The sequence below is a fragment of the Grammomys surdaster genome, unplaced genomic scaffold, assembly GCF_004785775.1.
Source record: "Grammomys surdaster isolate TR1022 unplaced genomic scaffold, NIH_TR_1.0 62, whole genome shotgun sequence".
Taxonomy (NCBI): Eukaryota; Metazoa; Chordata; class Mammalia; order Rodentia; family Muridae; genus Grammomys; species Grammomys surdaster.
In genome coordinates, this window is record NW_021604564.1 from 5,518,907 (window position 1) to 5,541,621 (window position 22,715).

At 39.2% G+C, this 22,715-nt stretch overlaps 2 protein-coding genes across 4 annotated transcripts in view; one reads left to right on the forward strand and one right to left on the reverse strand.

Annotated features, from left to right (window-relative positions):
* Positions 1–2,221, forward strand: part of Cp (ceruloplasmin) — a 50,602-nt gene extending 48,381 nt beyond the window's left edge. Inside the window, exon 21 of one of the 2 annotated variants that reach the window (XR_003710756.1) lies at positions 2,011–2,216. The gene's annotated coding sequence lies outside the window, so the exon portion shown is untranslated. Of the gene's footprint in view, positions 1–2,010 lie in introns of both variants that reach the window. The other variant, XM_028762851.1, reaches the window with a different exon arrangement.
* The window catches only part of Hps3 (HPS3 biogenesis of lysosomal organelles complex 2 subunit 1), a 47,058-nt gene that overhangs the window by 14,070 nt on the left and 10,273 nt on the right, over positions 1–22,715 (reverse strand). For both annotated transcript variants that reach the window (XR_003710776.1, XM_028762866.1), the window contains exons 5-11: positions 21,312–21,501; positions 17,092–17,173; positions 14,197–14,351; positions 13,029–13,137; positions 3,513–3,694; positions 1,946–2,123; positions 903–1,136 (exon numbers count right to left, since the gene is read on the reverse strand). Coding sequence is in view for 1 of the 2 variants with exons in the window: in XM_028762866.1 (XP_028618699.1) it covers positions 903–1,136; positions 1,946–2,123; positions 3,513–3,694; positions 13,029–13,137; positions 14,197–14,351; positions 17,092–17,173; positions 21,312–21,501 (1,130 nt within the window). In the remaining variant the exon portion in view is untranslated. The remainder of the gene's footprint in view (positions 1–902; positions 1,137–1,945; positions 2,124–3,512; positions 3,695–13,028; positions 13,138–14,196; positions 14,352–17,091; positions 17,174–21,311; positions 21,502–22,715) is intronic.

Here is a 22,715-nt window from a genome sequence, read left to right on the forward strand (position 1 = left end):
CACACACACACACACACACACACACACACACACACACACACACACACCCTAAGTCTTTTAAAAGTTGTAGAAAGAAAACTCTGACTTTCAGAATTCTACTCTTCAAAGCAGATTCCCTGATTCTGACTTGTTGTCATAGCAAGCCATCTCCTGGTATAATGGTGCTTTTACTGTTTTAGAAAGTATAGTTCTATTGTGAGCATTTGGCCAAGCAGGCAACAATAATAACAAGGCCTACACTCTAATATCACCCTGCCTGCTCAATGCTGACCGACTCCGCAATCACAAACACGTTATTTTAGCTATCTCACACTGATCTCAGCACTCAACAAGAATTAAGTGAAACAGTACATGCAAGCAACTTAGAATAGGCCTGGGACATATATTATACAAAAGATCCCCTTCGCCCCCACCCTTAAGTGATTAACATCTTAGGGCTCCATTCCTAAATAATTCCTTTTCTAAAAGAAATGACCTTTCCTCCTTCTGTGTCACTTGTGATTTTCCTGAGGGACAGTACTTTTGTACTTATTAAACTCCTGTGGCTGACAGTTAATGTCCTCCTTTATATACTGAAGAAACTCACCACTCTGTTATGCTTTCTTCAGTGAATACCTACTCTAATTGTTGGCTCTGGGCATAGCTTTTATATTTTTCTGAACAAACCTAATATTCTGAATATATGTGGTACATCGATGATGAAAGATCTTTCAGTAGCCACTGCTGACATTTATCAATCTTTTATTTTTCCCCATTTGACAGATCTAAAGTTCCATCTACTACTGTCTGTTATCTGTTACTAAGAAACCACGAGGTGCAGAAAAGCCAGAAGAAAGTCTAATGTCACAGGACTACTCCAATTCCCTTTCAGACTTGTGTTAACACCAGGCATTATACTATACCTCTGAATGGCTTTTCATCTCATTTCTGTACGTGTCAAGATCTCCCATTTTCAAGGCCACTGCAGCCTTGGTCAATGTCACTAAGACCGGTGAAACTCCACAAGTATCCAGCTTCCTTAAATAATGCAAGGCAGTTAAAGGATCAATATTCTTCATAGAAGGACTAGAGAGAACATGAGGCAGTTGCTTCGGCTCAGCCGCATGAAATATCTGAGCCACTTTTGCTGCTAATTCCTTTGATGAGTATGAATAAAAAGTAAGCAGTTAGCCAATAGGAAATAATACAGTCAAAGAAAAAAAGGAACGTATGTATAAAATGCAGTAGATAAATAACATAATATTATTGAGAAACAGAGATTATGAAAATATTTGAAAGGCTAAAAATGAGCTGACATGATCTGTCTGCAGAGAACAATAAGAAAATAAAAGCAGTAAAAGAGATATACCAATTTGTGACCAAAATTTCTAATTTTAATCACATAGAAGAAAATATTATTATACTTAAAAATCTACAGTTTAAAAACTACAACTTAGTTCAAAATATACTCAATAATATAATTCAGGTGAAAATTTACTTCCCTTAAAATCTCCAAGTATATGGCATTTCAATTTCCAACTGTGCTTAAAATACAAAAGGGTCTAAAAGTAATCTTTAATAATATTTTAAGAGGTCATTGGCCCTTAAATAATCTTTGGACTCTTGAGAATAGAGCAAATGGAGTTGTGGGAAAAAAATACTGCAGAGGAAGACAGGGACCAGATTTTGTCCTTCTCTTGAGAATATATCTCACTGTGACTAGCAGGTCCCTCAGCCATAATAGCCTCCATGCTGAATACTGAGGAAACATGAGAAGGTCATGCCTAAATTCTTTTCCAAGCTATAATTCTAAGACCATTAAAGAAGTAAAGGGCATGTTAATTTTTTTAGGAAAAAAAAAAGAAGAAAATTTTGGAACTTAAGTTCTAAATACTACTAACTAAAAAATATATTAAAATGAAAAGTTAAAAAGAGAAGCTGTAAATTTATAGAAAATTATACTCACTTCACTTAATTCTTCCAGGTTTTCATAAAGAGAATGATTAATATAAAATACTAATCCTTTTTCAGATTTCTGTGATTCACTCTCTTCTGTCCAATCTGCACGGGCCAAGACTTCAGCCAGAGACAAACCAGACATCTTATAGTATGGCAAGGCAAGATGGGATTGCTCAGTGTTAAGCCTAAAGAGAAGAAATTTTAAAGGGTTTCAAATGTACATTTCTATGCCAGTTACTTAACACAGTAAAGTAATAAAACAGATAATGCTTTTCAAAGACAAGCCTCACAGCTTGATTTCATAAAGTCACTCTAATTAGTATTTTTTTTCTGGGGTTATTAAAGGTAGAAAAGCAATCATTCATTAAATAAATTTTAATATTTAATATAACTCAAAAAATGGCATTTGTAGTCTATCTCAGTCACTCATAACCACTTACACAGGTGAAGTAAGCCTATAAAACATTGTCTACAAAAATTTTTATAAGCACATGATTCTCAGAATTGGAGAGCTGGCCCCACCTGAGCAGCACAGTGTGGCTGGCCCTGAGGGCATGAGGGCAGGAGAGCTGGCCTGGGTCCTTGCAGGCTGCAGCATTGGGTAAGCTAGCCAGGACAGTGCTGGCTCTGGTTGTGGAGGTGCAGGAGAGCTCTGGCAGGCTGAACAACCCAGCTGCCGATCAGGCTTCGACACAGGGTAGATACAGATGTTGGGCCACCCCAACATCTACCTCATCTATGAACTAATGGACCTCATGAAGGGGCTGGTCCAGCAGATCCAAAGCTTCAGGATCTCCTGACACAGGGCAACATCAGGACACCAGACAGGAGTCCCAGTGAGCTTCCAGTGTTGATACTGAAGCACATGCCAATGACTCGTAATAAACATTTGCAAGGACAGATGTATAGAGAATAGTGTATACTGTGTGACACACTTATACACTATGGCTTCCAAGAAGAGATGTTTTGCGTTATTGTTTCTTGGTTTTTCTTTTTGTTTTGTTCTATTTGTTTGTTGGGGGGGGGTGTGAAGGAACAAGGAGATGAGTGGGACTGGAGGGCATGATGTCAAATTTACAAAGAATCAATAACAAATTTAAAAAAGTGGTCCTCAGAAATACAAAACTCTACTGACCTTAATATGCCTTTCTGATATCATGAAAGCACTGACTACTAATATTAATCTCTCAGACTGTTCCAGTTACACCCCTCCCTCAAGCTAACAGACAACAAACAAGTACCAAAACCATCTCAGTTCTTTTTCTCTAAGCATCTGTCCCTCAAATCCTAAAAACAAAATAAAATAAAAGAAAGTAAGTAAGTAAATAAATACGATCACCCTCCAAATCCAAACGTTAGGCAGTGGGTCTATTACGTCTCTAAGAAGCTGTGACACTTTCAAGACCTGGGTAGGTCATATTCATTGTGTATCTCTAAGCCTACAACATACCTACATACGGACCTGACACACAGCATGCTTGTGAAACAGATGAGAAAATGAACCACCTCCCAGAGATAAAAATCCTGGTAAGTGCATGCAAACTCTGTAACAACACTCCAAAGGCCTCCCTCACCTGCTATAACAGTCTCCAAGGTGTGCACAGCTTTCTTTAAAGGCTTCCAGGAGCTCCGCTTTCTCTGCAGGCTCCAGCTGACTACCATCCATCAGGGCAGCTGTCACCAGCAGATGAGCCTCGCTCAGCAAGTGGAGACAGCTCTCGGTTTTCACAGTCTTGTAGCTGTTACTGTAGTCTACCTGAAACAAGAAGACAAACAGCTAGGGCCTCTGAAGAAGGCTGTCCATTCCCCACCCCAGTCCCACTCTTAAGAACTGTTACATTTTGTTATTAAAATTAATATATGGGTATATTAAACACTAAAATTAAATAAATAAGTGGTTGCTTATTGCCTTAGTTTTATTTTATTGCTGCAATAAAATACCACCATCAAGGCAACTTGGGGACTAAAGGTTTATTTGGCCTTCACGTCACAGTCTGTCACTGATGGAAGCTAAGTAAGAAACCTGGAGGCAAACACTGAAACAGAGACCAGAGGGACTGCTGCTTAGACTTGCTTGGCCTGCTTTATTTTCCTTCTCTTACTTTTTTTTTTTAAAGATTTATTTAATTAATTTTATGTATCTGAATGTTTGAATGCTTTCCGTGGATGTAGTATGTCTGTATACCTCATGAATGCCTGAAGGTCAGAAGAGGGCATCAGCCCTACCAGAACTGTAGTTATGGATAGTTAGGAGGTACAGTGTGGGTTCTAAGAATTAGACCTGGGTTCCCTACAAGAGCAACAAGTGCTCTTAACCACTGATCCATTTCTCCAGCCTCAGTCGGCTTTGTTACATAATCCGGACTCACCTGTACATGGGTGGTACTGTCCCAGTGAGCCAGGCTCTTCCACATCAACCTTTAATCAAGAAATCATCCTACAGACTTGCCTACAGGCCAATCTGATACAGGTATTTTCTCGAACAAGGTTTCTCTTCCCAGATAACTCTAGTTTTTGTCAAGTTGGCAAAAACACCCTGACCTGGTCATTAATAGAACTTTTGCAGAGTTTTCTTTCTCCACAATCTATAAACCAAATTAATACACTTATGATTACAAACATTACTTTGTTAACAGCTTAAAGCATTATGAAATTACAAATGATATTATAATATTAATAATGTAGTTATCAATAACTTGTTCCCAATTTGATAAGGCTTTTGAACATACTTAAAATAATCAGTTTTTTTCTTTATAGGTCTGTGACTTAGCTTTTTCAAACTTCGAACATGTCTCCCCTGTTGAGTCTCACCTAGTGACTTTAATTATGACATCTAATTCTATGGCTCTATAGCTCACAGTGGGGTGTGGGCCATCACCCGCTAACTCAATAACCAGAATCATCAGATTTCAGAACTCACATTTAGATGAGATCTAAGACTTTCCAGGACAAAGTTGATATAATTACTAGTGTAAAAATATCAGAAATAAGTCAATCAATACTTAACAATATTACCAAAATTGACACCACCAGTGAGGTATCAATGTTATTATCTGCTTCCACAGTGTAGAAAAATATAACTTTATCTATGTAGTTTTCTGCCTGAGAATGTATAACCATAGTCTAATCATTAAAAAGTAACAAAATTAAGAATATTGTCGAAACAAAGAAAAAGTAGAGAGGAAATCTGTCCCCAAAATGTTAATGTTATAAAATAAAAGGAAAGACTCTTGGAATGGTCTAGATTAAAGGGAGCTAATGGAACATAATTAGGCATGTTACCTGATCCTAGACTGGATTGGTGGGAAAGCTATGAAGTCATGACTGACTAAACTGGGTAGGATATAAACCATGATGAACTAGATATTGTGTCAAGATTAGATTTACTGCAGCATATGGCTTACTGTATGTGGTTAAACAGGACAGTACCTGATTATTTAAGAGTCAAAACTCTGTGACTGTGCAGTTACTTATCAATAGACCAAGGGAAATAATTGTGTTGAGAAAGGATGGGGTACCCCATGAGGGTGAATAGGGAGGAATACAGACAATCTGTGTGTTAGCTATAAGGCTCTCTTTGTATTTTATTCAATTCTTACTACTTCTCTAAGCTTGGCGTTATTTAAAGGAAAAGTATTTTAATTGCCAGAGATGAGTAGGGAACTGTGACTCTTTTTCTTTTTTTTGATATTTTATCTATTTACATTTCAGATGTCATCCCCTTTCCCCACCTCACCCCCATAAACCCCCTACTGAATCCCTCCTCCTTTTTGCTTTTATACCATTTTAATTACATGAAGTATTAAGATCAGTTCTAGGTTGAGGAACTAGCAATACAATAGATGCAAATAGTCAAGGAACAAGCAAGACAATAAACACAAATAGTCAAAGAACAAGCAAGGCAATAATCAAAGTCCTGTGAACACTCCCGTCATCACTGTTTCTAAGGGCTTCTCAAGATGACCAAAATATCTGAGCCAACTTCCCTGTCCAAGCCTAAAATCATTTTTGTGCCTGAAGCCTACTTCTTCAGTTTCTAGCCTAAGATTTAGATTCCTGCCTGAAATTACTTCTTTGTTCTAGCCTAATATCAGATTCCTGCCTGAAGCCCATTTCCTTGTCCTTGGCCAATGTCAGATTCCTTCCAAGCAGGAATTGTGACTCTTAGAACAGGACAGGAATGCCCATTCTAAGCCCCACACAAGCTGTAGCTGCAGTAGCTATTATACCTGGGGACAACCTGTTACACTCCAAAGAAAGAATAAGATAGAGATAAATGATCTGAGCTTTCCTACTCCATTTTTCCATTCTCTTTACTAGGTGCTTTAGTTTAGCTTCTGTTTCTATGATAAAACACTAATCAAACTCAACCTGGAGGAGGAAAGAGTTTACATTGAGGGAAGCCAAGATGTGGAGACAGGAACTGGTACAGAAGCAGAACTGTTTCTGGACTTGCTACAAAGCTTGCTCCACTTGCTTTCTTAGATCACTTAGGAACACCTGATAATGAGTCGGCATTAACCGTGGGCTAGGCCTTCTTCCCTCAGAGATTAAGACAACACCCCACAGACCTGCCTACAGGGAAATCTGATGGAAGAATCAATTAAGATTTCCTCTTCCCAGATTATGTCTAGGTTTGCGGCATGTGGAGAAAAACCAACCAGCACACTGGGACTCAATGTCAATGGCTACTTGTGCTTAAACTAATTCAGCAGTCCTCTCTGGGGGGGGGGGTATGAGTAAGGGGTCTCCCCCTTACTGAGAGAACTAATACTATCTCTTAAATGTCAGAAGCTGTAAAAACAAGGCTAAGAAAGATACATGCTTGACTGTCATGATGGAGGCTGGAAGTTGTCTGGATGAAGTGTCCTGAATGTATAATTATTTAAATTCACTTTCTTTTCCTCACTTGAAGTTTCCTTGGTGAAATACAAGGCACAGAGATTAGGCAGCAACAAGAGCAATGTCTGCCTAGACTCAGCCTCTGATACCTAATTTCACTCTAAATTTCTATAAAGAATAAGATGTCTGACCCTTCCTCCCCTGTCTGGTCCTTTGGGCTGAGGAAGACACAGAGTTGGTCTGCTCCTGTCCTGCGGAGATACTGACTCCTAGGTCATCCTAGAGGAGCCACTGCACTCAGAGCAGCCGATACTGACTCCTAGGTCATCCTAGAGGAGCCACTGCACTCAGAGCAGCAGACACCAAGGAGATTAGGAGCATAAGACCACAGAGACATCTGGACTCTGAGGAGCTCTGCAACAAGCAAGATAACTGGAAATACAGACTCCAGTCTCACACAGTGAGGGCAGGTAACACTAGAGTTAACCAGATGGCGAAAGGCAAGGGCAAGAACATAAGCAACAGAAACCAAAGTTTCTTGGCATCATCAGTACCCAGTTCTCCCAATATAGCAAGCCCTGGACACCCCATCACACCTGAAAAGCAGGATTCAGAATTAAAATCACTTCTCATGATGATGATAGAGGATTATAAGAAGGAATTAAGTAACTCCCTTAAAGAAATACAGGAGAGTACAAATAAACAGATAGAAGCCCTTAAAGAGGAATCATAGAAATCCCTTAAAGAAATGCAAGAAAACACAAAGAAGGAATTAAACAAAAACATTCAGGATCTGAAAATGGAAATAGAAACAATAAAGAAAGCTCAAAAGGAGACAACCATGGAAATAGAAAACCTAAGAAAGAGATCAGGAGTCATAGACGCAAGCATCACCAACCGAATACAAGAGATAGAATAGAGAATCTCAAATGCAGAAGATACGGTGGAAAATATTGACACAGTTATCAAAGAAAATGCAAAATCCAAAAAACTCCTAACTCAAAACATCCAGGAAATCCAGGACACAATGAGAAGACCAAACCTAAGGATACTAGGTATAGATGAGAATGAAGATTCCCAACTTAAAGGGCCAGTAAATATCTTCAACAAAATTATTGAGGAAAACATCCCTAACCTAAAGAACAAGATGCCCATAAACATACAAGAAGCCTACAGAACACCAAATAGACTAGACCAGAAAAGAAATACTTCCCGTCACATAATAATCAAAACATCAGATGCACAAAACAAAGAAAAAATACTAAAAGAAGTAAGGGAAAAAGGTCAAGTAACATATAAAGGCAGACCTATAAGAATTACACCAGACTTCTCACCAGAGACTATAAAAGCCAGAAGAGCCTGGACTGACATCATACAGACCCTAAGAGAACACAATTGCCAGCCCAGATTACTATACCCAGCAAAACTCTCAATCACTATAGATGGTGAAACCAAGATATTCCATGACAAAACCAAATTTTCACAAAATCTTCCCACAAACCCAGCACTTCAAAGGATAATTGATGGAAAACGTCAACACAAGGAGGGAAACTACAACCTAGAAAAAGCAAGGAAGTAATCTTCCAACAACCCCAAAAGAAGATAACTATACAAACATAACTTTACCTCTAATAACAAAAATAACAGGAAGCCACAATCATTTTTCCTTAATATCTCTTAACATCAATGGTCTCAATTCCCCAATAAAAAGACACAGACTATCAGACTGGATACACAAACAAGACCCAGAATTTTGCTGCATACAAGAAACACACCTCAGTGACAAAGACAGACACTACCTCAGAATAAAAGGGTGGAAAACAATTTTCCAAGCCAATGGTCCCAAGAAACAAGCTGCAGTAGCCATTCTAATATCAAATAAAATCGACTTTCATCCAAAATTAATCAAAAAAGATAAGGAAGGACACTTCATACTCATCAAAGGAAAAATCTACCAAGGTGAACTCTCAATTCTGAACATCTATGCTCCAAATGCAAGGGCACCTACATACATAAAAGAAACTTTACTAAAGCTCAAAACACACATTACACCTCACACAATAATAGTGGGGGATTTCAACACCCCACTCTCAGCAATGGACAGATCATGGAAACAGAAACTAAACCGAGATACTTTGACATTAACAGAAGTTATGAACCAAATGGACTTAACAGACATCTATAGAACATTTCATCCTAAAACAAAAGAATATACCTTTTTCTCAGCACCTCATGGTACCTTCTCCAAAATAGACCACATAATTGGTCACAAAACAGGCCTCTACAGATACAAAAAGATTGAAATAATCCCTTGCATCTTATCAGATCACCACGGAATAAGACTGGTCTTTAATAATGACAAAACCAATGGAAAACCCACGTGCACATGGAAACTGAACAACTCTCTACTCAATGATGACTTGGTCAAGGAAGAAATAAAGAAAGAAATTAAAGACTTTTTAGAATTCAATGAAAATGAGGACACATCATACCAAAACTTGTGGGACTCCATGAAGGCAGTGATAAGAGGAAAACTCATAGCTCTAAGTGCCTACAAAAAGAAACTGGAAAGAGCACACACTAATAACTTGACTGCGCAACTAAAAGCTCTAGAACAAAAAGAAGCAAATACACCCAGGAGGAGTAGAAGGCAGGAAATAATCAAACTCAGGGCTGAAATCAACCAAACAGAAACAAAAAGAACAATACAAAATATCAATAAAATCAGGAGCTGGTTCTTTGAGAAAATCAACAAGATAGATAAACCCTTAGCCAGATTAACCAGAGGGCACAGAGACAGTATCCAAATTAATAAAATCAGGACTGAAAAAGGAGACAAAACAACAGAAAATGAAGAAATTAAAAAAATCATCAGATCCTACTACAAAGGCCTATACTCAACAAAACTGGAAAACCTGGATGGAATGGACAATTTCCTAGACAGATACCAGGTCCCAAAGTTAAACCAGGAGAAGATAAACCATCTAAATAGTCCCATAACCCCTAGGGAAATAGCAGCAGTCATTAAAAGGCTCCCAACTAAAAAAAGCCCAGGACCAGATGGTTTTAGTGATGAATTTTATCAGACCTTCAAGGAAGACCTAATACCAATTCTCTTCAAACTATTCCACAAAATAGAAACAGAAGGAACACTACCCAATTCGTTCTATGAAGCTACAATTATACTCATACCCAAACCCCACAAAGACATGACAAAGAAAGAGAACTTCAGACCAATCTCCCTTATGAACATCGATGCAAAAATACTCAATAAAATTCTAGCAAACCGAATCCAAGAACACATCAAAACAATCATCCATCATGATCAAGTAGGTTTTATCCCAGGAATGCAGGGATGGTTCAATAGTCGGAAATCCATCAATGTAATCCACTATATAAACAAACCCAAAGAAAAAAACCACATGATCATCTCACTAGATGCTGAGAAAGCATTTGACAAAATTCAACATCCCTTCATGATAAAAGTCTTGGAAAGATCAGGAATTCAAGGCCCATACCTAAACATAGTAAAAGCAATTTACAGCAAACCAGTAGCCAACATCAAGCTAAATGGAGAGAAACTTGAAGCAATCCCACTAAGATCAGGGACTAGACAAGGCTGCCCACTCTCCCCCTACCTATTCAATATAGTACTGGAAGTCCTAGCCAGAGCAATTAGACAACAAAAAGAAGTCAAAGGGATACAAATAGAAAAGGAAGAAGTCAAAATCTCACTATTTGCAGATGATATGATAGTATACTTAAGTGACCCCCAAACTTCCACCAGAGAACTCCTAAACCTGATAAACAACTTCAGCAAAGTAGCTGGTTATAAAATCAATTCAAACAAATCAGTAGCCTTCCTCTACATGAAAGATAAACAGACTGAAAAAGAAATTAGGGAAATGACACCCTTCACAATAGTTGCAAATAATATGAAATACCTTGGTGTGAATCTAACCAAGCAAGTGAAAGACCTGTACGACAAGAACTTCAAGTCCCTGAAGAAAGAAATCGAAGAAGATCTCAGAAGATGGAAAGATCTCCCATGCTCATGGATTGGCAGGATTAATATAATAAAAATGGCCATCTTGCCAAAAGCAATCTACAGATTCAATGCAATCCCCATTAAAATCCCAACTCAATTCTTCACAGAGTTAGAAAAGGAAATTCTCAGATTCATATGGAATAACAAAAAACCCAGGATAGCGAAAACTATTCGAAACAATAAAAGAACTTCTGGAGGAATCACCATCCCTGACCTCAAGCTGTACTACAGAGCAATAGTGATAAAAACTACCTGGTATTGCTACAGAGACAGGCAGGAAGATCAATGGAATAGAATTGAAGACCCAGAAATGAACCCACACTCCTATGGTCACTTGATCTTTGACAAAGGAGCTAAAACTGTCCAGTGGAAAAAGGACAGCATTTTCAACAAATGGTGCTGGTTCAACTGGAGGACAACATGTAGAAGAATGAAAATTGATCCATTCTTATCTCCTTGTACAAAGCTCAAGTCTAAGTGGATAAAGGACCTCCACATAAAACCAGATACACTGAAGCTAATAGAAGAGAAGGTGGGGAAGAGCCTCGAATACTTGGGCACAGGGGAAAAGTTCCTGAACAGAACACCAATGGCATATGCTCTAAGATCGAGAATTGACAAATGGGACTTCATAAAATTGCAAAGTTTCTGTAAGGCAAAGGACACTATCAGTAGGACAAAACGACAACCAACAAATTGGGAAAAGATCTTTACCAATCCTACATCTGATAGAGGGCTAATATCCAATATATACAAAGAACTCAAGAAATTAGACTCCAGACAACCAAATTACCCTATTAAAAAATGGGGTATAGAGCTTAACAAAGAATTTTCCACAGAAGAAACTCGAATGGCCGAGAAGCACCTAAAGCAATGTTCAGTGTCCTTAGTCATCAGGGAAATGCAAATCAAAACAACCCTGAGATTCCATCTTACACCAGTCAGAATGGCTAAGATTAAAAACTCAGGTGATAGTAGATGCTGGTGAGGGTGTGGAGAAAGAGGAACACTCCTCCATTGTTGGTGGGACTGCAAGATGGTGCAACCACTTTGGAAATCAGTGTTCTCAGTTTCTGTTCCTCAGAAAATTGGACATAGCATTACCTGAGGATCCAGCTATACCACTCCTAGGTATATACCCAGAAGATGCTCGAACATATAACAAGGACATATGCTCAACTATGTTCATAGCAGCCTTATTTATAATAGCCAGGAGCTGGAAAGAACCCAGATGTCCTTCAACTGAGGAATGGATTCAAAAAATGTGGTATATTTACACAATGGAGTATTACTCAGCTATTAAAAACAATGAATTCGAGAGTTTCCTAGGTAAATGGATGGAACTAGAAATCATCATCCTGAGTGAAGTAAGCCAATCACAAAAGAACACACATGGTATTCACTCACTGATTATTGGCTATTAGCCCAGAACCTTGAAATGCCCAAGATGCAACTCACAGGCCATATGAAGCTCATAAAGAAGGAAGACCAAGTGGCAGTGATTCAGTTCTTCTTAGAAGGAGCAACAAAATACTCAAGGGAGCAAATATGGAGAGAAAGTGAGGGACAGAAACTGAAGGAGGGGCCATCTGAAGACCATTCCACCTGAGTATCCATCCCTTGTGCAGTCACCAAAGGTAGATACTGATGTGGAAGTCAGGAAGTGCATGCTGATAAGAGCCTGATATGGATGTCTCCTCAGAGGCCTTCAAGAGTCTGACATATTCAGAGGCAGATGCTCACAACTAGCCATTGAACTGATCATGGGGTTCTCAATGGAGGGGTTAGAGTGAGGACTGAAGGAGCTGAAAGGGTTTGTGGCACTATGAGGAGAGCAACAATACCAACCAACCACAGCTCCCAGGGTCTAAACCACCAGCCTGGGAGCACTTAGGGAGGGATCCAGGGCTTCAGCTGAATACGTAAGAGTGGAGGGCCCTGCTGGGCATAGGTGGAAGATGAGATCCTTAACCTCATGAAGCCTGGACGCCCCAGGGGGTGGGAATTTTGAGGGTGGGAAAGTGGGAGTGGGGGGGTGTAGATAGAGGTTACATCCACAGAGAAGAAGGAGGAGGGGTAAGGGGATAGGGGGTTCCTGGGTGGGTGGGGGATGAGGTAAGGGGACAACATATGAAATGTAAATAAAATATCCAATAAAAAAAATTATAAAAAAAAAAGAATAAGATGTCTGAAAAAGTACCATTTCTTTGTACAGCTGAACTGGTGCAGTGGTATTCACGATATAAAGATTCCATCCAGCCTCTGGTACTTGGGGGATTCCGCTCCTAACACTGGCATCTTTTCTAGAACTGAAAAGAATCAAAATTAGCAGACATGTTATTAATAAATTACAGTTTTCACCTATAAATATTGGGTACTGTAAAATAATACAAGTATGACATCACTTCCATTTAAGTTTTCCTTGGTTAATTAGCATACACATAGTCATTATCCACAGTTCACAGACCTTCACAGGTACATGGAATTTACTATTCTGTCATCAACTGATAAGCCAATTTGCTTCCAACTCTCCAATAATAAGTTCTCCAGGGGGCTGGAGAGATGGCTCAGCGGTTAAGAGCACTGACTGCTCTTCCAGAGGTCCTGAGTTCAAATCCCAACAACCACATGGTGGCTCACAACCATCCGTAATGAGATTGGATGCCCTCTTCTGGTGTGTCTGAAGACAGCTACAGTGTACTCATCAATAAAAAAAAAAAAAGTTCTCCAAACAGGCATGCATCAGCTTTGTTCTGGATCTCTTCACCATGGCTACCATGAGTCTTAGCATGCCATAGACCATAAAATCTTAACAGAAACAACATGTAAAATATTCACATCACTGGGAAATGTTCAGGATACATAAGCCTGTGAGTTGGCTTACAATATTATCTTATCTCTTACTATTACTGTGATGTATTGTTTTTAATATAAAATGGATTATTCTTTGATCTAAAAAATATAGTAATAAGTTCTTTTACAATATAAATGACCACTGGATAAAAAAATACAAGTGCTTAAAGGCCAAAGAAGAAAAGTAGTAAAAAACTTTGTGGTCAGGACTAATATTACAGGTTCTGTCTATCCCCATAGTTCCACAGAGAAGGCATGTCTTTTAGATTCTTATTCATAGTACAGGTGATAGCTACTCAAACTATTTTATAATTTATTGCTTATAAAAGTTCCATGGTAAATTATAAGCAATATTATAAAGATATTTACACCTTTTTTATTTTCTCTGGAAAAGCCATCTATCTGATCATTCTGAGTTTCAATTAAAATAATAAAACTAAGATAATCATAAAATATACCAGTTATACTTGGTTCCAGAAACTAGCAGAGATGTGTAGGGCTAGGGGAATGCTTACAGAAGTCTCTTGGGTGACTCTCTTCTCTCTGGAATGGCCTCAGGTTCTGCCTTCGTCAGAAGTATGATGTGGTTTTTAAAATGACAGATGGCTTTCAAACCTATGAAAAGCTGTATCCTTAGAGCACAAACGTCCATACTGACAGGTGGGCAAGCCTAATAAAGGATATATTACAAATTTAACCCCAGGAATGAAGGTATGTGAACCTCATCTTCAAAAGTCAGGGCTGGGGATGTCACTTAGTTGGAAGGGTATATGAAGTCCTGGGTTCAATTACCAGCACAGCATAGCAGGGGTAGTGGTTCATGCCTATAATCCCTACACTGAAGAGGTAGAGGCAAGATGATCAGAAGATAAAGACTACAGTCTGCTACAAAGTTAAAGACCAATCTGAAATACATGAGACCCTGTCTTTAAAAACAAACTAATGTCAGTCTGTTCATTTGATAAAAATCTTCTACCCAGTTCTTGTTCTTTAGAGTACTAACCTAGCATGTCAGTAACCATCTGCTCTATAGATCTTTTCTAACTATAGATACAGAGAGGTCCTCACAGATGAGGGAGCTTCTGCAGAGTAGTCCTTGAAGACCTTGCTGGATGAGAAGTCTGGTCGTTACCTTTCCACCAGTGACATCTCTACTAGATGAAGTCTCTGGGCCTAATCAGATGCCACACTGTAGCACTTTTAAGTGACCATGTAAAAGAAACGCTTGTATGTTTGCCTGATCCTAACCTAACCCCTTTCTTGTGAACTAAGTCTAGCTGCCTGGGCCATGTGTCTCTATAGGACACTATCACTCTCCAGATATCTGCAAATAGCACTGTGGTAACAGTACCTCAGCTGGGCAGTGGTTGTGCACACCTTTAACCTCAGCACTCACTGGGAGGCAGAGTCAGGCAGCTCTATGAGTTTGAGGAAAAAGTTCTGGTCTACAGAGCAAGTGCCAGGAAAGCCAGGGATATGCAGAGAAACTCTGTCTCAAAAAACAAAACAATAGCAAAACAGTACCTCAGGCTCACTAGGCAGGACCAAATAGCTATTTACTAACTAAATATCATATCTATTAATAATCATTAACAGCCAGGCAGTGGTGGCACACACCTTTAGTCCCAGCACTTGGGTGGCAGAGGCAGGTGGATTTCTGAGTTTGAGGCCAGCCTGGTCTACAAAGTGAGTTCCAGGACAGCCAGGACTACACAGAGAAACCCTGTCTCGAAAACAAAACAAAAACCAAAAAAAAACAAAAAAAAACAACAAAAACCAAACAAACAAATAATCATTAACAGACAGGACTCTGCCACCCATCCCAGAAAGGGCACTAAAGGTTGTAGGGAGACATAAAGTAATCTGTAAAAACCAGGACAGCATAATTTGGGGGCTGCTTGCAGTATGCACACTTGTTACAAAAATTCATTCAATTAACTTATACCTAACAGATCTTAACACTTACATGAAATTAAAATAGTGTAAAAGCAAAAAGGAGGAAGAGGGATGGGTTGGGGGTTTATGGTGGAGGGGAGGAGGGGAAGAGGGGATAACATGTGAAATGTAAATAAATAAAATATTCAAAAATAAAAGAAGTAAAACAGCACAGATAATATACAAATGACTGCATTTCAAAATTCAAAGAATTTTGAAAAGAAATTCAAAGTCAGATGATCATCAGAAACTACATTCCTACATTCACTTGTAATCAAAGCTTTTCTGATACTAAGGCTATTCTTAGTAAAAACAAAAATGAACTGATGACTGATCTAGCATATCTTGTAACAAAGGTTTGGAAAATAATTGTATTCTGATGACAGTAAAAGAAACAACTTTCATGCATCACATTCAATTACACAATGCTGACCATAGTGTGTTAATAGTTCTGTACAATTGCTGCCAATATGTCTTTAAAAGCAAGACTGTAAAACCTGTGATCCCAGCACTTTAAAGACTGGCAAAGTAGTGATCTAAGTCAGAGGCCAGCCAGGCTTATATAGCAAATTCCAGGCCAGCCTGGGCTGCTGTATGAAGGGGGAAAGAAAGGCTAAAAACAAAGATAAACAAATACATAGTTATGAACCACCCTCTAAAGCAGTGGTTCTCAACCTTCCTAATGCTATGACTCTTTAATTCAGTTCCTCATAGTGTCGTATGCTCCAACCATAAAATTATTTTCATTGCTACTTTATAACTGTAATTTTCCTACTGTTATAAATCATAATGTAAATATTTTGGAGATAGAGGTTTGCCAAAGGGGTCAAGACATAGCAGTTGAGAAATGCTATCCTAAAGGTACACTATACCTATCACTTATAACACTTTAAAACACTTTGAAACAATCTTCAAAGTTGTCAAATCACACATCAGAAATGCTTACTAGCTTCTATCCAGAACATGTATTTAATAAATATATTAATTAGCATTACTATTGCTATGATGAAACACCATGACCAAAAGCAAGACCAGGAGGGAAGAAGGGTTCATTTGGCTCACATTTCCACAACATAGTCCATCATTGAACAAAGTCAGGACAAGAATTCAAGCAGGGCTAGAACCTGAAAACGAGAGCTGATACAGAGGCCGTGGGGGCATGCTGCTTATTGGCTTGCTCGTCACTGCCCCCTCAGCGTGCTTTCTTGTGGAATTCAGGGTCACCAGCCAAGGGATGGCACCCCTCCCCCATCAATCACTAATTAAGAAGATGCTCCACTGCTTGCCTGATCTTATGGAGGCATTTTCTCTATTGGAGTTCCCTCCTATCAAGTTGACATAAAATTACCCAGCACAATGAATACGACCTTTATGGGTTTTTCGTTTTCAACAAATTCAGGCTAAAAAACAACGTGCAAGTATTCATGTGCTCCACTGAGCTCAGTGTTCTACTGTGAACAGAGGCCGGCGCTAACCTTTAATGTGGTATCCATGTATAGGTCCTCCTCATGAGCCATCGCTGCGCTGCATCTCACCGTGAAACACTGCAGGCTTTGGCTAAGGAAGAAGAGACATACCACTAAGCAAAGTGGGAGCCAGGAACCAATGCACCCACGATGGTGAGAAGGGCTGCATCAGCAAACAGAGAGATGGCAGAGGGAAGAAGACAATACTAGTATCTGTCATGTGATAGTAAGTTAGACTGGGACAGTGTTGCTGACTCCGTGAGGCATGTTTCTAGACTACCTCATTCCCATACAATCTCAAGCACTGACTGTGACCAGAGTAAGGCTGGCCAGGCTAGAACCAACATCCTCATTTTACAAGCAGCCCAATGCCCGTAACAGGAACTCAAAGTATGAACCAGTGATTATTGGAGCCCAGATTAGGACCTATTTCCTGACTGCTGCTTACCTATCATCTCAGAATGAAATTCAGCCTCGATTATGTGCTGTGACCAACTCGGAATACACAGATACAACAATGGTAAAATGAACACAAGAAACAGGACTCTTCTGAAATGCCTTTGTTCACCATCTTGCTCTAACACTGGAAAAGTTCATGTGGGCTGAGGCCTCTCTAGAGAGTAGAACCAACTGGATCCAGGCTCCTGACTCCCTCTACTACCCCAGGGTAAAGAGACATAAGGACACTTTGACAGCCCACAGACACCTGGGTGTTATCTGTTGTGGTTATCTAAATCAATATCAATATTGATTAGAAATGTATTTACTCAGAAGTTAGGACCAGATCCATTCATTTATAAGAATGACTCTGAAAACAAACTAGGAAGTTGGAGAAGTAAACATGAGCGTGAGCTCTTTGAAACTAGGGGAGAGGCTGGTGTAGCAGTGTACAGACAGAAGACAATGGACTGAATCTCGCCAGCCTCAGTTAAAAGTTTGCCTTTATCAGAGTTGCCTTGGTCATGGTGTCTCTTCCCGGCAAGGGAAACCTGAATTAAGACAGGCAGGAACCTCTGACTCGTTTCCACCCAGCAAAGTCCTGCTTGTTTGCTCCTACTGGGTTACTGAACAGAACAGTTACTTTTCTATTGCTGTGAGAAAACACCATGACCAAGGTAACTTATGAAAGAAAGAGTTTAGCTGGGTAGTGGTGACATGTGCATTTAATTCCAGCGCTTGGGAAGCAGAGGCAGGTAGGTCTCTAAGTGTTTGAGACATCCTGGTCTATAGAGTAAGTTTCAGGCTAGCCAAGCCTACACAGAGAGATCCTGTCTCAAAAAAACCTAAAGAAACAAACAAACAAACAAACAAACAAATAAGTTTAATTTGGTTTATGATTTTAGAGGATTAGCATTTATGATGGCAGAACAAATGAAGACCTGGGAGCTCACATCTTAATGCACAACAGTGGGACAGACAGAACACTGGGAACTGCTCATGCCTGGAAACCTCAAAGCCCACATGAACATCCGTTCATCCTCTAGGATGGGGACCCAGAGAGAATACAAAGGAAAAGCGAGAAAGCCCTCTGAGCACTAGTAGTTCTTTTCCTGATTCTCATCAGGTGTGATACAAAAGGCTCTTCTCTGATACACTGACATCTCTAAAACCAGGAGCCTAATCAATCCTTCCTCTTTAAGTTACTTCTGCAGACCATTTAGTCACAATGATGACAAGAAAAGTAACAATTGTACACATGTAGTAGGTATGTTCAATGATTTCTCAATGTACTATCCATGTATATAATCAGATGAAGAAAAAGGGAAAGTCTTTTTGCACATGGGATGGGAATAAGTATTTCTGTTCCTCCATTCTCCCTCCACTTCCCTAGTTTCTGAGAGATGATAGTGTATCTTAAAAGAGCTTTTTCTTGGGACTGGAGAGTTGCTGTTCTTGTAGAGGACCTGGGTTTGGTTCCCAGCATATACACAGTGGCTCAAAACCATCCACAATCTCAGTTGCAGGGGATCTGGCATGCTCTTCTGGCTTCTGTGGGAAGTTGGCACAAACAAGTTATATACATTCATATGGTGTACATGTATACTCACAAGCAAAACACTCAAAATAAAATTTTAAAGATTCATTGTCTTCCTTCTTTTTCTTTTGAAACATAATCTTCATTAGAGTTGAGGTCTCCAGGGACTTTTGACTACTTTGAAAATCAACTTTTGCTTTCTGGATATAAATATCTGTGATTTCTTCTCTATTCTTCTCTACAGATCCACTTAATTTGCTCTCTTGATAGTCTAGAAACACATCAGACTCAGTGGTCTAAACTAGACTGCCCTTGTGCCTCACATTAGCATAAGCCAGCGTTACTTCATAAAAATCAGGCTTCAGACAGGCACAGTGGCACAAACAGGTAATTCCAGCATTCAGAAATCTGAGGCAAGAAGACTGTTATAACTTCAAAGTCAGTTAAGGCTACCTAGTAAGTAAGTAGCAAGCCAATCAGAGCTACATAGGAAGCCCCCATTTTAATAAATAAATAAATAAATGAGTAAATATATAAAAAAATCAGGTTCAAAACCCTGGTGTTTTTTTGTTTTTCTTTCTGAATTAGCCTATCAGATACTACTGCCTTATATACGGCCCCTTCATCCCCTTTCATGGGCCACTCCAACAGCCTATTTATATATGATGAACTCACAATGAACTCAGCATGGCTGAATCAGTGTTCCAGAAGAAAAAGAAAAAGCCTTCCTCAGCTTGACTATCAAAGCCTGACACTAGCACCCTAGCAGAAGTCCCATCATGTGTTTATTTTTAGCTTCCGCAAATTCAATGATGATCGCTACACACAAATATGACGAGTGGGATGAGGTAGCCGGAAACACTCCTGTCACCGCTCAGAGGACCTGGAACAAGAAGCCTAACCATGAGGTGGCCTGAATGAAGTCTCATGCAATGAGTGACTTTATACAGAGCAACAGGCAATTTATAATCTGAAGGCTAAGCAAGGGACATATTAGTTCAGGCTATAATATTTTGAGTAACAGTAGCAAAATAATCTTTAGTAAATCCACTCCTACTTACTACACCTGGGAAGGAAAGAAAGCACATTCCAAGAACAAACTCATGTTTACAAGAGACACATCACAAGACTTAGCTTGTGTTTTCTTATAAGCACTCAGAATTCTCCTCATAGAGCTCTGTTCTTGGACCATGCTCTGACATACTCCCACTGTTAGCATGTTTCCTTATATCAGAAAACAGTAGGAGAAAGGAGAAGTCTGGATAAAAGTGGCTATCAGAATCCCAAAGTGCTCTCTCTGTTTAAAATGCACTCTTAGCACCCACTGGAAATTCTGATACAACCACCAATTTAAAACAAAATAAAAATCACAGTTCTATGCAATTAGCTACTGGACAATTCTGAAAACATGGACTAGTCTTTATCATCTTCTCTCTACCATTAATGATTATCTTTTCATCCATCAAAACTTTATCTTTTAGGCCTAGCTTCAGACTCCAGCCGTCTATCTGAAATGCTCCCATATGACCAACCAGAAGTAATTGTCCTCTTGCCAGGACACTTAGTACATCATAAAATCTAAGGTATTTCCCCAAATCTGCTCTTATTTATGCTTTTTAAATGGGGCTCTGGCCTTGACTTATTCTTTAGCTTTAGGAAGTTGATATGGTTCCTGGTCAGAGATCCAGGGCAATCCCTCAAATAATCTAGACACAAAATACAAGAAACAGAATCAAAATCAACACTACTATGGAAAAATACTAACATCAAACTCCTGCGTGCCAAGGCCAGGATACCCTGAAAACAACTGTTACTCTCTAGTCACATGACGGCGAATTTCAACCTCCCCATGACTGCTTCTCCAGCTTTACTAACTGAGGAATAGAATCAGACCATTTTGGCTGTTCTGAGTTCTAAAACATTATGAAATAACTCAGTTCACACTGAGAGGAGATGGCAGCCACGGAAGGAGGCACAGAAAGCAACTCTAAAGAGACGCTCAGCTGTCTCCCACATTTTATAACTCTCTGAAAGGCTTCACAGAGAACTGTAGATTTTACAAGGCCATCCATCCAATCAAATGGAGCACCACAGTGGCAAAGCCAGAGCCTAAATCTTTATCACTGACAAGACACTATAACTCAATAATTTTCAGAGATCCTTGGCATAAAATCCTCAAAGACTTCAGCGTCAGCTTAAGAACTTACAGAAAAACAAGTGAGTCCAAGGCCAACGAGTGACACTGGGGCAATACCTTGTGATGACATGCAAGAATTGTGGTGTGAGCACAGCTTGCTGAGACTTCTCAGGATACCAATAGACTGACATTAACTCGACAGACTTCACAACCATATACAGGTAGCCCACATGAGGTAATGAGAAGAAACAGAAGAGACTTCGCATCTCTTTTTTCTGAGACAAATCTTTTTTATCAGGATGAAAACCTGCATTGAAAAAATGCAAGAAAGACATGCCATGAAGCCAGTAAATAAAAGAATCAATATCGTGACTTTCTGATGCAGACTATACTGTATCATACAATGACTACAGAGGTGCTCAGAGGAATCGGACAGTAAGAAATGTTATGGGGAGGAGGTAATTAGGGAAGCACCATTTTGCCATTTTGTAAGTCACACTCATCAATGGTCATTAATATTGGAGTGTCCACCAGGGACCACAGTCTTTCCAAGAGACAGCAAAACTACTTGCACAAGAAATAATAATAATATCCTGATCAAGTATGAGTCTACATCAACATGGTCAATGAAAACATAACTAGTCCACAGCTGGAACTTCTCTACTGTTTCCAAAAACTAAAAAACAAAACACCAAAATATAGAATGTTATTAATAATAATACTCCAATATATCTAAAAACACTGACATTTCAACAAACAATAAACAAAAAACTAGTAATTTTTAATTTTTGTACTAAACATTCGAAATCTAGTGTGTGGCTTATATTTACAGGATATATTAGTTTCAATTAGCTATATTTCAGATGTTTAATAATGTACTGAGAAGCATTGTGATCTAATGACTAAATTACACGGAAACCAGGAACCTGATAAATGACACGTTAAGAACTCAATCAGCAACATTCCGACTATAGGAAGCTTTACAGTAAACGCCCAGTTTCTTGCTACATAAATTGCAAAAAGAGAAAGCGAAAACTACTCCCATATAAGATACAGAAATCAACTGAGATTCATAATTCTAACTTGCTTTTTTTTTTTTTTGGTTTTTCGAGACAGGGTTTCTCTGTATAGCCCTGGCTGTCCTGGAACTCATTCTGTAGACCAGGCTAGCCTCGAACTCTCAAACTCAGAAATCCGCCTGCCTCTGCCTCCCAAGTGCTGGGATCAAAGGCGTGCGCCACCACTGCCCGGCAATTCTAACTTGTTGATGTAATTCCTTCAAACAAATGTATTATAGGAGAAAAAAACATTTAGAGGATCAGGGAAAAGTATACCCTGAAAAGATACTTGATAAAACCACAAAATGTTTACATGAGGAAGTATTTTTGAATTTGTTAAAAATAGAATAATATCAGATTCTGTTTAATAGAGAAATATTTATAGATGCTAAGATAGTCATCAAAGTACCCAGGAATGCAGCAGGGTACTGACATTCGGAAGCTATAGAGCAGGGTACTGGCA